Source organism: Neodiprion pinetum, chromosome 1 (genome assembly GCF_021155775.2).
Source record: "Neodiprion pinetum isolate iyNeoPine1 chromosome 1, iyNeoPine1.2, whole genome shotgun sequence".
NCBI classification, from domain to species: domain Eukaryota; kingdom Metazoa; phylum Arthropoda; class Insecta; order Hymenoptera; family Diprionidae; genus Neodiprion; species Neodiprion pinetum.
In genome coordinates, this window is record NC_060232.1 from 22,996,261 (window position 1) to 23,013,376 (window position 17,116).

The window sequence follows — 17,116 nt, forward strand, 5'->3', positions numbered from 1 at the left end:
GAAATATTACTCACCAATGTATATTTTTTAATTTCCATATTCCGCATTAGTACTATAAAAGATACTTTTCCTTTCTTTTCATGAAGTTAATCTCTATTATCCTATTTACCACGCTGCAATACTGCTACGTAAGAAATAACTGTAATATAATATCATGGTACGTGAAGCGATTGAATTATTCGAAGAATATCATTATGTAGAAAAGCAATGAGATTGTTTAAAAACTTTAAGATATGAATGTGGGCTACAGTGAAGTTTTAGGTCATTTAGAAATAAATTTTTTATCTGGCCACTTCGAGTCAAACAGTTGAAGATTTTTTTTCGAGTTTCCAACTTTATAACCACTCTAGTTGATAATAAAATACACTTCATCTACTTAACAAGCAGCAGTTCACAGAGTCTGGGAGTAATTGATAATTAAAACCGATTTCAACATCATTTCTACAGCTTGAAACAGCAGGTCCAGTTACAAACTTTCATTTTTGAATTTCCTAAGTCCCAGATTTTCCAGAGCAAATATTTCCTTTATATACAACTTGTAAAGCATTTATTCACACAATCTGGTAACACATTGTATGTGAAATAAAGTTCGTGGATGATTATATAATCATTGAATAATTTTTGTAATCAATGTCACCGCCAAATATGAAATAACCAAAAAATCATGACACAAATAGAATCTAGAGTACAACACTACCTTTGAGAAAAATATTCATTGTAGTATTCAAGATGTAGCCTGAACAAATGACGATATTGCATTATAAATTTCAGATTCTGTTTCAGGTTTTCAGATTTCGCAACATAAAACTTATAACGACCCTTTTCAAATTGTCAAAATTTCACGGAGCATTGATTAAATCAAACTATATGAGCTGATATAGTGTTTAATAAGTTTATTAACAAGCTTGAAAATAAATTACACGCTGAGTGTCAGTCTGACAGAAGAGGCAGGTGTTAGTTTACTATTAATCGAAAATTCTTTGACTGGAGGTAACGGACGTATTTTACGTCCATGACGTCCCTCCTTACGTTTCCATAATCCACTTCTTGGTCGGTTACCTAGCAATCGATTGTTCTGAGCACTACCAATTGGAGTACTCCCGTGGAGATGGTTCGACAATCTTCCGACAGTAGCCATACACGAATTGTGCAAACTGAACTCGCGCTTGCTTGGCATTTTTATTATTACTCTGCCCGTGCCATCATGTCGTACAATCGTTGCAAAAGTACCAGCTGCGTGTACTAAAGTTCCACCGTAACCAGGATACCTTTCTACACAATGAACCTGTGTGCCAACAGGTAATGCACCCAAAGGAAAAGCATCTCCCTCGTTTGCTCTTACGGGTATACGTGGTATGGCTTGAGACGTGCGTATGACATCACCTGGCTTCATGTTCTGTGTAGCCAGAATGTATTTCAATTCCTGACCACAGGCAACGAGTGCGATGAATGCTGTTCTACATCCATCCTTCAATACCTGCAGCACCTTTTCCTCCTTTGGTTTCTCATCTAAGCCCTTGGGACCTTCCCGTTTCCAGTTTATCCAGTGATACTTGTGCTTTATGCCTCCTCCAATCCCCTTCACCACCAATCTGCCTGCGCACAGAACAAATGTATATTCAATAAGTATGAAAACGATATCATTATAAACAACAAATGTGTATCTTTTCAATCTCCATTTCTAATTGTATACTTCATGGGAGAGTGAGTGACAGTTTGATTTATAACAAAAACTCACTGCAAAGTAGAATGTTTTCTTAATTATACTTCATTCATATTTTGACTAACAATTATTTTGTGTATATAAGTCAATCATAATTGTGACGTCTGGACTTGTTTTGATCTTGTTTATGTTCTTCTTTATTGTAAGCTCTTTGTCAAATAATTTTCAACATATTACCGTTTTTAAAGTAACGAGTGCTTTGCGGTTGATTACTGAGGATAAATTTTTGAATTGTATTCATATACGATATAATGTTTTTCAGGGATAAACCTGCCTAAAGAAAGTTATTGCTACAGGAATTGAATTTCGTTATAACGAATATAACATGGTGGCCGCTAAAAATAGTCGAACAAATTCTGTCACTTTTCCGTCTTTCTTTGACCAAATTACAAGTTTTCCCTGAATAAAATCCTAACTAACAGAGCCTATTTGTGTACCCAATAAATGAAGCTCTCAATGAATCAATCTTCAAAAATACATTTATGATCTATTTAACGATAATGGAACCTAGTACATGGATAAGAACTGTTCTTAGAATTTTGATTTTACATAATTAGTAGCTTTATTCTTTCTCTTTTCAAACTGCCATAAAATTTCCTAACTAATTGAAGAATACCTTAACTTCCCTGATCCTTTTTCAAATTCTCTACCTTTTTGGTTTGCCCTGACCAGTGGCCACTATGTATAATCGTTTGAGGGTCAGGGTTCGTTACATGTGACTAGTTACGCAATAAATACAGTTCAAAAAAAAGCAGTGTTAGAACATTTTTATTCAGCACTGCTTGAATCTTCGTTTAATCAGGTTCCTGGCATAAGAGCCAGAGCATAAGGCATGACCGTTTTAGCGTCGCCGCCTGCCGTGCAGCGCTAGTAGTCTTGCACCTAGCTTGCGTTGATAGCAAGGGGGGTAGAGTGACGAGGAGGATAGCACGCTTGTTCATTAACGCTGTACAATCTGAACTACAATTGGTGACGCTAGGAGGTGTACGCAAGAATTTAGTCAGGTGGATCGAGTGTCAGGGACCTGGTCCGAATGCAAAATTATTTTCCATGAATGCAACATGCGCTCGCTGATTGGGTCGCCAATAACAGGCCATCGATGGCAAATGGTTATTCTAGCTTCGCAGATTTATCATCGCCTTCCATTTCTAAGAGATCGAAAAGATAAAGTTAGCAATTTGCCATGAAACATTTCAGCAAAAGTATTATCAGGATGCGTTAGTTTACGATAATTTCAGGTTAGGGTAGGTGAGGGCTAATTTACTACAGAGTTGATGATCCTCTAAAATTTTTTCATAACAATTGCAATTACCACGTGAAACCTCATTGAACGGATTTAACGGATAAATACAGATACTTGCCAGTGACAGGGTCTCTGCCACCGAGGTTAGTGACCTTCAAAGGTTTCACTGTGTATTCTTCTGGATAGTGCACAATGCGGCGATAGCATGTTCCAGGCACGCCTGGTTTCGGCTTGTCGATCCCTTTCCAAACGTTTCTTTCTTGTTGAAAACAACACGCCAACTGCCATTTTACAGGTGTATTTAAAACTCGTCTTATCAAACTGTGAGTTATCACGGCGGCTGACATTTTGTCTATACAGACCCTAATATCGCCTGCAGCGACTACTGTGTGCGCAAGGTCACGTGACAACGTAACGTTCGATTCTTCAGTCGTTGACTGAAGAATATAAGGACAGTAACCCTAATGGGCTTTGGTGTGACAAACGAAAATCGTCGTACGCTTGCGCCCCCTGAGGTCTACCAATGGTGGAGTTGAGAACTTATTACAGAGCATCAGAGAGTTACCGATTTCGAAATGATGCTGGCTACACTTACCTTCCGAGTAACACAGTCTTCGCAATGGTGAGGTCAAGCCAGTACTTAGCTTGTGTGTACTTACCGACTTGTCGGCGATAAAATATATTGATTATGAGAAAAAGATTCTTCCAAAATTCGTAGCAAAAAAGGTGATTTAATTAAAGTATAGGTACCCGAGAGAAGAATGTGTACACAGATCACGAATAATGATAAATCAGTCGTAATAATGATGCAGAGATCAAAAGTATGTATTACGTGATCTATTTACGATTATTACGTGATGCATACTATGAATTTTATAATTTTCTAGGAGACAAACTAGATTATCTACAATAATTGACTATGATATGAAAATAGAAGAATTATTCAGTTTGAATTGGGATTCTATTCGACACGCGCTCGATGTATTCCATATCATTATTATTCATAAATATTCAAACTTTTCATTTGCTCTCTCGATCTTGAATTTTCATAGGCATAGAATCGAAACGCTGTTTTAGCTGGTCGCAAGTGAAGTATCTGCGTTGGGTGGAGGAGCAGAATTGTTTTTCGTAAAGTATTGGGATGGAAAAAAATTCAGAGTAACTGTAATACATCACGGATGCGCTAATTTTGATCGAGATGAAATGGATGCTCCGTATATGAGAGAGTATTTGATGCAGTGCAGTGATTTGAAGACATATGAAGGTGATGGGGCGAGGATGAACGGATCTTCTTAAAACTTCGAGTGTATTTTAACAAACATTTAAAAGGTATGAGCAACATTTTTTATCATTCAACTATCGCAGAACGGCAGCGTTATTAGCTGACCCGTTAACTGAAGGATATATCTTCAGTCAACGGCTGACCATCGAAGGGCCTGGCCGCTTGAGTCTGGAATCGGCAGGAGAGATAAAGTGCGTATTTCTTGTATGAAATGTGAAAACTAAAATCATTATACATCATATCATATCATCGTACATCATACATCATACATCATACATCATACATCATACATCATCATACATAGTATTAAAGGTCGAAACCAAAGTTTGGATGTCGGATGTTCAGAAAGTGACGTCACCAATTCAAAATCAGCTAGCCGAATTCCTCAGTCTGGAAACAACCGCGCAGTAGAGCAGACGGATGGGAGTCGCGCTCCGCAAATTTCGAGTACCGGGTTCTCAACCTCTCGGATCCCGTGCTTCGGGTCCGCTACGTATTTCGAGTACCGGGTTCTCAACCTCCCGGATCCCGCGCTCCAGGTCCGCTACCTGGTGAAACTCGACTTCCAGGACAAGGTGGAGGAGAAGGATTTCTACACAGTGAGTATATTTTTATAATATTTAAAGGCAATTGTAATTATATTGTATCTAACATTATTTTAACTTCTCATGTATACAATAAATTATTTCAATTGATTTTTCGTGCAAGCCCAAATTCAGAAGCTATCAATGCGTTTGCCAAATTTCTAATTTTTCATAATTTTCCTACGATCTTCTTGGTGAAATCTGTCAAAGAAAAAATTATATTAATCCTTCAGCAGTATTCTTCATGTGTTCTAATACTGAAAATATTTTTTAGTATCCGAGATGGTATTATATAGCTATAAATGCGCTAATGAAATTTATTATATTGGATGAATTGATTGGTTATACTAATCCTTACACAATATTTTCGATATGTTCTTATACTGAAAATATTTATGACTATTGAAGGTACAACCCAAGGTGGTTATCGGTGGTCGTTGGAGGTGGTCGTAGGTGGACGAGGAGGAGGACGAGGAAGACTAGGAGAAGAAGGTGGCTGAGGATTTGTGCTCGGTGAGTAAAACACTTTTATAACATTTGATGGCAATTGTAATTATATTTCATCTAAAATATTTCAAACTTGTCATGTTTACATTAAATTATTTAAATCCATTTTCCGCGCAAGCACAAATTCGGTAGATATAAATGCGCTAATAAAATTTATTATATATTTGATTAGTTAATTAATTACATCATTCCTTACACAATATTTTTAATGTGTTCCTATACTGAGAATATTTATTACTATTCCAGGTATAACCCGAGGTGGTTGGCGGTGGTTGGCGGTGGTCGAGCTGGACGAGGTGGAGGACGAGGATTCGTGCTCGGTGAGTTTAACATTTTTACAATATTTGACGAAGTAGAATCAGCATCAGGAGTAGGATCAGGGGAAGATGTAGAAATAGGAGTAGAAGTAGGAGTAGTGGTAGGAATAGGACTCGGAGTAGGAATATGAGTAGAAGTAGGAATAGTAGGAGTAGGAGTTGGAGTGGGATTAGGAGTAGGAGTAGTCGGAGTAGGAATAGGAGTAGTCGTCGTAGTAGGAGTAGGAGTAGGAGTAGGAGTAGGTAGGGCGGGGTGGGTCGTGTGAGGGGAGGGGAGGGGTGGGAAGGGGATATTATCACATCAAGTCATCAGTAATAAGCAATTGCGGGTAAAATATTAGCTTACTTTTGTGAGTATTTATGAATATAGCCTCTATGAATATTCATTGTTGGTGTATAAGGTCTGGAAACGTACCTACTTTCTGTAAGAGATGTTGAAGATTTTCAACATAATTATGTTTCAGTTCTGTGCCCCGCCTAGTGATCCACTAGTACATATCCTCCGACGTGACATCGCTGTGCTACGTATAAAGAAGAAAAGATTTATTAAGATGCAAATCGCTCCTCTCTTCTTGTCATTGTGCTTTCAGCCATTGTTGTGCTGTGTGTTTAAAATTTAGGACAGTATATAATATAGAATAACAGGTACAGCTACGAATATAGCACTACAATAAATCTTATAGAAATGAGCTCTCATTGAGATTTCTCTGTATTTATAACTCGACGCGAGAAGGCAAAAATCAATGTAATGCCATCTGTAAGGTAATTGGACTCGTATTTGCACTACGAGAACTCGTTGGGCATTTTGCGGTGAAGTTTGAAAAATTGTTGTACAAGACATTAAATAACTATAAAAATGGATAAAAAATATTATCCCTAATTGTGAACGTAGCTAATACAGCTTTAACCGTATATTGATTATGTTAATGATCTATTGTTACAAGATCGGAATTAGATAAGCTCTCTAAATACTTTTGTCTAGTCTATTAATTTATATCATGTATATGTAAATGTATATTTCTTCAGTTTATACAATCACTGCACTAGGATTACCCTTGCCACGTTTTATGGTGCGCTTGTGTAATTTGTATATTATTAACCTTACGTTTTACTCTATTTGCGACAAGTTGTAAGTGGTTCTAATTTCTTGGCAATTATTTATGTACATGTATGTGTATATATGTATATGTATACATATGCATGTGTATATACATATATACACATGTTTAAAACTAGATTTTTACAATAAACACAGAGGTTTTAGTATATTCACATACGGATTTCTGTGTATAGGTATACTTGAACCAAAATATCCTTATCTCTAAGACGGAATTCTTCGTAATTCGCATTTGTTCTTGTAACCCAATGTCCTACGTACGATAGCAAAAATCGAGATCCAACTTAACTGAGTCTCAAAGCCCTGTTGACATAAAAGCAGCTATTTGATAGAAATTATAGTTATAGTTTACACAGCCTATTGCATGATATTTCATCATAAATACGTATGTTTCAATGTATTTAGGAATAATTTATCAAATGTACAGAGGTCATGTGCAAATAATAAATGAATTCGACCGCAGTTTGATGTATTCATTAGAGCTTTAACAATAAATTTAAGCTTTGTTACTTCTTTTATTTTATTATGGATAATCAAAAACATTTCCGACTATTCGTGCTGTGGAAGCATGGGGATTAAACCAAATGTAGCAAAAGATTAGAAACAGTGTATGTAGAGTACGGGTATTTTTCTAATAATGCAAACACGTGCCGCTAGCTTAGTTTTGACATATCTAGAATACCACGCCTTGCGAATTAGCTTTCCAGACAGAGATGAATGATGAATTTTAAGGACTGCATTACCGTTGTTGAATACTCTATGCCTCGTGGGAAACGAAAATCTGTAACGATAAAATTGATGCAGCGGATCATCGTCGACTTTAACTTTTGAAATGTCCTACCATTTCCGAACACCTCCAACCATCCTATTTACCTATATTACTAGATTAGCTATGATATGAAAAGAGAAGAATTATTCATTTCGAAATGGGATTCTATTCGACGCGCGCTCGATGTATTCCATAACATTAGTATTCATAATTATTCCAACAACTTTTCATTTGCTCTCTCGATCTTGAATTTTCATAGGCATAGAATCGAAACGCTGTTTTAGCTGGTCGCAAGTGAAGTATCTGCGCTGGGTGGAGGAGCAGAATTGTTTTTCGTAAAGTATTCGGATGGAAAAAAATTCAGAGTAACTGTAATACATCACGGATGCGCTAATTTTGAACGAGACGAAATGGATGCTTCGTATATGAGACAGTATTTAACGCTGCGTAGTGATTTAAAGACCTAACAAGGTGATAGGGAGAGAAAGAACGAAGCTTCTTAACACTTCGAGTGTATTTTAACACACATTTGAAAGATACGAGCAAAATTTTTCATCATCCAACTGTCGCAGAACGGCAGCGTTATTAGCCGACCCGTTCACTGAAGAATATATCTTCAGTCAACGGCTGACCATCGAAGGGCCTGGCCGCTTGAGTCTGGAATCGGCAGGAGAGATAAAGTGCGTATTTCTTGTATGAAATGTGGAAACTAAAATAATTATACATCATATCATATCATCGTACATCACACATCATACATCATACATCATCATACATAGTATTAAAGGTCGAAACCAAAGTTTGGATGTCGGATGTTCAGAAAGTGACGTCACCAATTCAAAATCAGCTAGCCGAATTCCTCAGTCTGGAACGAACCGCGCAGTAGAGCGGACGGATGAGAGTCGCGCTCCGCAAATTTCGAGTACCGGGTTCTCAACCTCCCGGATCCCGCGCTTCGGGTCCGCTACGTATTTCGAGTACCGGGTTCTCAACCTCCCCGATCCCGCGCTTCGGGTCCGCTACGCGGTGAAACTCGACTTCCAGGATAAGCGCTCCGTGGTTCCTGGTTCATGTTTACAATAAATTATTTCAATTCATTTTTCGCGCAAGCCCGTATTCAGTGGCTGTCGGTCCGCTAATAAAATTTCTCGACCTCCAGGATAAGCGCTCCGTGGTTCCTGGTTCATGTTTACAACAAATTATTTCAATTCGTTTTTTGCGCAAGCCCGTATTCAGTGGCTGTCAGTCCGCTAATAAGATTTCTCGACTTCCAGGATAAGCGCTCCGTGGTTCCTGGTTCATGTTTACAATAAATTATTTCAATTCGTTTTTCGCGCAAGCCGAAATTCAGTAGCTGTCAGTCCGCCAATTAAGTTTCTCGACTTACAGGATAAGCGCTCCGTGGTTCCTGGTTCATGTTTACAACAAATTATTTCAATTCGTTTTTTGCGCAAGCCCGTATTCAGTGGCTGTCAGTCCGCTAATAAGATTTCTCGACTTCCAGGATAAGCGCTCCGTGGTTCCTGGTTCATGTTTACAATAAATTATTTCAATTCGTTTTTCGCGCAAGCCGAAATTCAGTAGCTGTCAGTCCGCCAATTAAGTTTCTCGACTTACAGGATAAGCGCTCCGTGGTTCCTGGTTCATGTTTACAACAAATTATTTCAATTCGTTTTTTGCGCAAGCCCGTATTCAGTGGCTGTCAGTCCGCTAATAAGATTTCTCGACTTCCAGGATAAGCGCTCCGTGGTTCCTGGTTCATGTTTACAATAAATTATTTCAATTCGTTTTTCGCGCAAGCCGAAATTCAGTAGCTGTCAGTCCGCCAATTAAGTTTCTCGACTTACAGGATAAGCGCTCCGTGGTTCCTGGTTCATGTTTACAACAAATTATTTCAATTCGTTTTTTGCGCAAGCCCGTATTCAGTGGCTGTCAGTCCGCTAATAAGATTTCTCGACTTCCAGGATAAGCGCTCCGTGGTTCCTGGTTCATGTTTACAATAAATTATTTCAATTCGTTTTTCGCGCAAGCCGAAATTCAGTAGCTGTCAGTCCGCCAATTAAGTTTCTTGACTTACAGGATAAGCGCTCCGTGGTTCCTGGTTCATGTTTACAATAAATTATTTCAATTCGTTTTTCGCGCAAGCCGAAATTCAGTAGCTGTCAGTCCGCCAATAAAACTTCTCGACTTCCAGGATAAGCGCTCCGTGGTTCCTGGTTCATGTTTACAATAAATTATTTCAATTCGTTTTTCGCGCAAGCCGAAATTCAGTCGCTGTCAGTACGCTAATAAAATTCCTATAAATTTAAAATCTTCTCATAATCTTTTTGGTAAAATATGTCCATAAAAAAATTATATTAAACCTCACACATTATCTTTGATTTGTTACCATGCTGAAAATATTTATTAGTATTCGAGGTATAACTCGAAGTGGTTGGCGGTGGTTGAAGGTGTTCGGAGTTGGACGAGGAGGAGGACGAGGAAGACAAGGAGATGAAGGTGGACGAGGATTTGTGCTCGGTGAGTAAAACACTTTTATAATATTTGATGGCAATTGTAATTATATTTCATCTGAAATATTCCAAACTAGTCATGTTTACATTAAATAATTTCAATTCATTCTTCGCGCAAGCACATATTCAGTAGCTATGAATAAGCTCATGCAATTTATTATATTATTGAATAAATAATTAATTATAATCATCCTCACACAATATTTTTGATGTGTTCCTATTCTAAAAATATTCACATTAAATTATTTCAATTCATTTTTCGCGCAAGCACATATTCAGTAGCTATGAACAAGCTTGTGCAATTTATTATATTATTAAATCATTGATTAATTATATTAATCCTTACACAATATTTTTGATGTATTCTCATACTGAAAATATTAATTACTATTCCAGGTATAACCCGCGGTGGTTGTCGGCGGTTGGAGGTGGTCGGAGGTGGACAAGGTGGACCAGGAGGAGGACGAGGACCAGGAGGAGAAGGAGGTGGACAAGGTGGACCAGGAGGAGGACGAGGACCAGGAGGAGAAGGAGGTGGACGAGGAGGAGGCGGGGTGGGTCGTGGGAGAGGAGGGGCGGGGGAGGGGAAGGGAAGGGGCAGAGGTGGGCGGGGAAGGGGGTGAGGTGGGAAGGAAAGGGGTGGGGAGAAGGGGGGAGGGGGGAGGGTTGCGGGGAAGGGGGCGGGGAAGGGGGGAGGGTGGCAGGAAGGGAGGGAGGGCGGGAGGGAGGGAGGGAGGGCTGGCGAGGGCGGGCGTGTGGGGGGCCGGTTCTGCTCTTCTATTAACTCCAACGGGTTCGCACTGACATCCGTCCTCCTCTCCCCCCCCCCCCCCGCCCTCCCGCCCTTCCCTTTCTTCCCGGCCTCCCTCCCGCCCCTCCCCCTTCCCCTCCCTTCCCACCTCACCCTCTTCCCCGCCCACCTCCGCCCCTTCCCTCCCCCTCCCCCGACCCTTCCCTCCCCCTCCTTCGCCCCTCCTCTCCCGCGACCCGCCCCGCCTCCTCCTTGTCCACCTCCTCCTCCTCCTGGTCCTCGTCCTCCTCCTGGTCCACTTCGTCCACCTCCGACCACCTCCAAACACCGCCATCCACCTCGGGTTATACCTGGAATAGTAATAAATATTTTCAGTATGAGAACACATCAAAAATATTGTGTAAGGATTGATATAATTATTTAATTAATTGATAGTAGAATAAATCGTATAAGCTTATTCACAGCTACTGAATATGTGCTTGCGCGAAAAATGAAATGAAATAATTTAATGTAAATATTTTCAGTATAGGAACACATCAAAAATATTGTATAAGGATTGATATAAATAATTAATTGTTCAATAATTCAATAAATTGTATAAGCTTATTCATAGCTACTGAATATGTGCTTGCGCGAAAAATGAATTGAAATAATGTGATGTAAATATTTTCAGTATAGGAACACATCAAAAATATTGTATAAGGATTAATATAATTAATTAATTGCTTACTAATATGATAAATTGTATTAGCTTATTCATAGCTACTGAATAAGTGCTTGCGCGAAAAATGAAATGAAATAATTTAATGTGAACATGACTAGTTTGAAATATTTTAAATGAAATATAATTACAATTGCCATCAAATATTATAAAAGTGTTTTACTCACCGAGCACAAATCCTCGTTCACCTTCATCTCCTTGTCTTTCTCGTCCTCCTCCTCGTCCAACTCCGAACACCTTCAACCACCGCCAACTACTTCGAGTTATACCTCGAATACTAATAAATATTTTCAGCATGGTAACAAATCAAAGATAATGTGTGAGGTTTAATATAATTTTTTTATGGACATATTTTACCAAAAAGATTATGAGAAGATTTTAAATTTATAGGAATTTTATTAGCGTACTGACAGCGACTGAATTTCGGCTTGCGCGAAAAACGAATTGAAATAATTTATTGTAAACATGAACCAGGAACCACGGAGCGCTTATCCTGGAAGTCGAGAAGTTTTATTGGCGGACTGACAGCTACTGAATTTCGGCTTGCGCGAAAAACGAATTGAAATAATTTATTGTAAACATGAACCAGGAACCACGGAGCGCTTATCCTGTAAGTCGAGAAACTTAATTGGCGGACTGACAGCTACTGAATTTCGGCTTGCGCGAAAAACGAATTGAAATAATTTATTGTAAACATGAACCAGGAACCACGGAGCGCTTATCCTGGAAGTCGAGAAATCTTATTAGCGGACTGACAGCCACTGAATACGGGCTTGCGCAAAAAACGAATTGAAATAATTTGTTGTAAACATGAACCAGGAACCACGGAGCGCTTATCCTGTAAGTCGAGAAACTTAATTGGCGGACTGACAGCTACTGAATTTCGGCTTGCGCGAAAAACGAATTGAAATAATTTATTGTAAACATGAACCAGGAACCACGGAGCGCTTATCCTGGAAGTCGAGAAATCTTATTAGCGGACTGACAGCCACTGAATACGGGCTTGCGCAAAAAACGAATTGAAATAATTTGTTGTAAACATGAACCAGGAACCACGGAGCGCTTATCCTGTAAGTCGAGAAACTTAATTGGCGGACTGACAGCTACTGAATTTCGGCTTGCGCGAAAAACGAATTGAAATAATTTGTTGTAAACATGAACCAGGAACCACGGAGCGCTTATCCTGGAAGTCGAGAAATCTTATTAGCGGACTGACAGCCACTGAATACGGGCTTGCGCGAAAAATGAATTGAAATAATTTATTGTAAACATGAACCAGGAACCACGGAGCGCTTATCCTGGAAGTCGAGTTTCACCGCGTAGCGGACCCGAAGCGCGGAATCGGGGAGGTTGAGAACCCGGTACTCGAAATACGTAGCGGACCCGAAGCGCGGGATCCGGGAGGTTGAGAACCCGGTACTCGAAATTTGCGGAGCGCGACTCTCATCCGTCCGCTCTACTGCGCGGTTCGTTCCAGACTGAGGAATTCGGCTAGCTGATTTTGAATTGGTGACGTCACTTTCTGAACATCCGACATCCAAACTTTGGTTTCGACCTTTAATACTATGTATGATGATGTATGATGTATGATGTGTGATGTACGATGATATGATATGATGTATAATTATTTTAGTTTCCACATTTCATACAAGAAATACGCACTTTATCTCTCCTGCCGATTCCAGACTCAAGCGGCCAGGCCCTTCGATGGTCAGCCGTTGACTGAAGATATATTCTTCAGTGAACGGGTCGGCTAATAACGCTGCCGTTCTGCGACAGTTGGATGATGAAAAATTTTGCTCGTATCTTTCAAATGTGTGTTAAAATACACTCGAAGTGTTAAGAAGCTTCGTTCTTTCTCTCCCTATCACCTTGTTAGGTCTTTAAATCACTACGCAGCGTTAAATACTGTCTCATATACGAAGCATCCATTTCGTCTCGTTCAAAATTAGCGCATCCGTGATGTATTACAGTTACTCTGAATTTTTTTCCATCCGAATACTTTACGAAAAACAATTCTGCTCCTCCACCCAGCGCAGATACTTCACTTGCGACCAGCTAAAACAGCGTTTCGATTCTATGCCTATGAAAATTCAAGATCGAGAGAGCAAATGAAAAGTTGTTGGAATAATTATGAATACTAATGTTATGGAATACATCGAGCGCGCGTCGAATAGAATCCCATTTCGAAATGAATAATTCTTCTCTTTTCATATCATAGCTAATCTAGTAATATAGGTAAATAGGATGGTTGGAGGTGTTCGGAAATGGTAGGACATTTCAAAAGTTAAAGTCGACGATGATCCGCTGCATCAATTTTATCGTTACAGATTTTCGTTTCCCACGAGGCATAGAGTATTCAACAACGGTAATGCAGTCCTTAAAATTCATCATTCATCTCTGTCTGGAAAGCTAATTCGCAAGGCGTGGTATTCTAGATATGTCAAAACTAAGCTAGCGGCACGTGTTTGCATTATTAGAAAAATACCCGTACTCTACATACACTGTTTCTAATCTTTTGCTACATTTGGTTTAATCCCCATGCTTCCACAGCACGAATAGTCGGAAATGTTTTTGATTATCCATAATAAAATAAAAGAAGTAACAAAGCTTAAATTTATTGTTAAAGCTCTAATGAATACATCAAACTGCGGTCGAATTCATTTATTATTTGCACATGACCTCTGTACATTTGATAAATTATTCCTAAATACATTGAAACATACGTATTTATGATGAAATATCATGCAATAGGCTGTGTAAACTATAACTATAATTTCTATCAAATAGCTGCTTTTATGTCAACAGGGCTTTGAGACTCAGTTAAGTTGGATCTCGATTTTTGCTATCGTACGTAGGACATTGGGTTACAAGAACAAATGCGAATTACGAAGAATTCCGTCTTAGAGATAAGGATATTTTGGTTCAAGTATACCTATACACAGAAATCCGTATGTGAATATACTAAAACCTCTGTGTTTATTGTAAAAATCTAGTTTTAAACATGTGTATATATGTATATACACATGCATATGTATACATATACATATATACACATACATGTACATAAATAATTGCCAAGAAATTAGAACCACTTACAACTTGTCGCAAATAGAGTAAAACGTAAGGTTAATAATATACAAATTACACAAGCGCACCATAAAACGTGGCAAGGGTAATCCTAGTGCAGTGATTGTATAAACTGAAGAAATATACATTTACATATACATGATATAAATTAATAGACTAGACAAAAGTATTTAGAGAGCTTATCTAATTCCGATCTTGTAACAATAGATCATTAACATAATCAATATACGGTTAAAGCTGTATTAGCTACGTTCACAATTAGGGATAATATTTTTTATCCATTTTTATAGTTATTTAATGTCTTGTACAACAATTTTTCAAACTTCACCGCAAAATGCCCAACGAGTTCTCGTAGTGCAAATACGAGTCCAATTACCTTACAGATGGCATTACATTGATTTTTGCCTTCTCGCGTCGAGTTATAAATACAGAGAAATCTCAATGAGAGCTCATTTCTATAAGATTTATTGTAGTGCTATATTCGTAGCTGTACCTGTTATTCTATATTATATACTGTCCTAAATTTTAAACACACAGCACAACAATGGCTGAAAGCACAATGACAAGAAGAGAGGAGCGATTTGCATCTTAATAAATCTTTTCTTCTTTATACGTAGCACAGCGATGTCACGTCGGAGGATATGTACTAGTGGATCACTAGGCGGGGCACAGAACTGAAACATAATTATGTTGAAAATCTTCAACATCTCTTACAGAAAGTAGGTACGTTTCCAGACCTTATACACCAACAATGAATATTCATAGAGGCTATATTCATAAATACTCACAAAAGTAAGCTAATATTTTACCCGCAATTGCTTATTACTGATGACTTGATGTGATAATATCCCCTTCCCACCCCTCCCCTCCCCTCACACGACCCACCCCGCCCTACCTACTCCTACTCCTACTCCTACTCCTACTACGACGACTACTCCTATTCCTACTCCGACTACTCCTACTCCTAATCCCACTCCAACTCCTACTCCTACTATTCCTACTTCTACTCATATTCCTACTCCGAGTCCTATTCCTACCACTACTCCTACTTCTACTCCTATTTCTACATCTTCCCCTGATCCTACTCCTGATGCTGATTCTACTTCGTCAAATATTGTAAAAATGTTAAACTCACCGAGCACGAATCCTCGTCCTCCACCTCGTCCAGCTCGACCACCGCCAACCACCGCCAACCACCTCGGGTTATACCTGGAATAGTAATAAATATTCTCAGTATAGGAACACATTAAAAATATTGTGTAAGGAATGATGTAATTAATTAACTAATCAAATATATAATAAATTTTATTAGCGCATTTATATCTACCGAATTTGTGCTTGCGCGGAAAATGGATTTAAATAATTTAATGTAAACATGACAAGTTTGAAATATTTTAGATGAAATATAATTACAATTGCCATCAAATGTTATAAAAGTGTTTTACTCACCGAGCACAAATCCTCAGCCACCTTCTTCTCCTAGTCTTCCTCGTCCTCCTCCTCGTCCACCTACGACCACCTCCAACGACCACCGATAACCACCTTGGGTTGTACCTTCAATAGTCATAAATATTTTCAGTATAAGAACATATCGAAAATATTGTGTAAGGATTAGTATAACCAATCAATTCATCCAATATAATAAATTTCATTAGCGCATTTATAGCTATATAATACCATCTCGGATACTAAAAAATATTTTCAGTATTAGAACACATGAAGAATACTGCTGAAGGATTAATATAATTTTTTCTTTGACAGATTTCACCAAGAAGATCGTAGGAAAATTATGAAAAATTAGAAATTTGGCAAACGCATTGATAGCTTCTGAATTTGGGCTTGCACGAAAAATCAATTGAAATAATTTATTGTATACATGAGAAGTTAAAATAATGTTAGATACAATATAATTACAATTGCCTTTAAATATTATAAAAATATACTCACTGTGTAGAAATCCTTCTCCTCCACCTTGTCCTGGAAGTCGAGTTTCACCAGGTAGCGGACCTGGAGCGCGGGATCCGGGAGGTTGAGAACCCGGTACTCGAAATACGTAGCGGACCCGAAGCACGGGATCCGAGAGGTTGAGAACCCGGTACTCGAAATTTGCGGAGCGCGACTCCCATCCGTCTGCTCTACTGCGCGGTTGTTTCCAGACTGAGGAATTCGGCTAGCTGATTTTGAATTGGTGACGTCACTTTCTGAACATCCGACATCCAAACTTTGGTTTCGACCTTTAATACTATGTATGATGATGTATGATGTATGATGTATGATGTATGATGTACGATGATATGATATGATGTATAATGATTTTAGTTTTCACATTTCATACAAGAAATACGCACTTTATCTCTCCTGCAGATTCCAGACTCAAGCGGCCAGGCCCTTCGATGGTCAGCCATTGACGAAAGATATATTCTCAAGTCAACGGTTCAGCTGATAACGCTGCCGCTCTGCGATAGTTGGATCATAAAAATCTATGTTCGTACCTTTCAA

General features: G+C 38.7%; 1 protein-coding gene and 2 long non-coding RNA genes across 3 annotated transcripts; 1 reads left to right on the forward strand and 2 right to left on the reverse strand.

Moving 5' to 3' along the window:
* Positions 1-878: 878 nt before the first annotated feature.
* On the reverse strand, positions 879-3,400 carry mRpL2 (mitochondrial ribosomal protein L2). The gene is made up of 2 exons (XM_069133443.1): positions 3,081-3,400; positions 879-1,592 (listed from the first exon to the last, which is right to left on the reverse strand). Exons 1-2 carry the CDS (start codon positions 3,311-3,313, stop codon positions 917-919), a joined length of 909 nt encoding a protein of 302 aa, XP_068989544.1. The 5' UTR covers positions 3,314-3,400; the 3' UTR covers positions 879-916.
* A 955-nt stretch (positions 3,401-4,355) lies between these two features.
* Positions 4,356-7,473, forward strand: LOC138190548 (uncharacterized). Its single transcript, XR_011176581.1, has 4 exons — positions 4,356-4,847; positions 5,241-5,345; positions 5,586-5,659; positions 6,121-7,473. It is a non-coding gene; the product is annotated as an uncharacterized lncRNA (long non-coding RNA).
* A 6,475-nt stretch (positions 7,474-13,948) lies between these two features.
* Positions 13,949-16,757, reverse strand: LOC138190533 (uncharacterized). The gene is made up of 4 exons (XR_011176540.1): positions 16,565-16,757; positions 16,067-16,171; positions 15,753-15,826; positions 13,949-15,291 (listed from the first exon to the last, which is right to left on the reverse strand). It is a non-coding gene; the product is annotated as an uncharacterized lncRNA (long non-coding RNA).
* Positions 16,758-17,116: the final 359 nt, after the last annotated feature.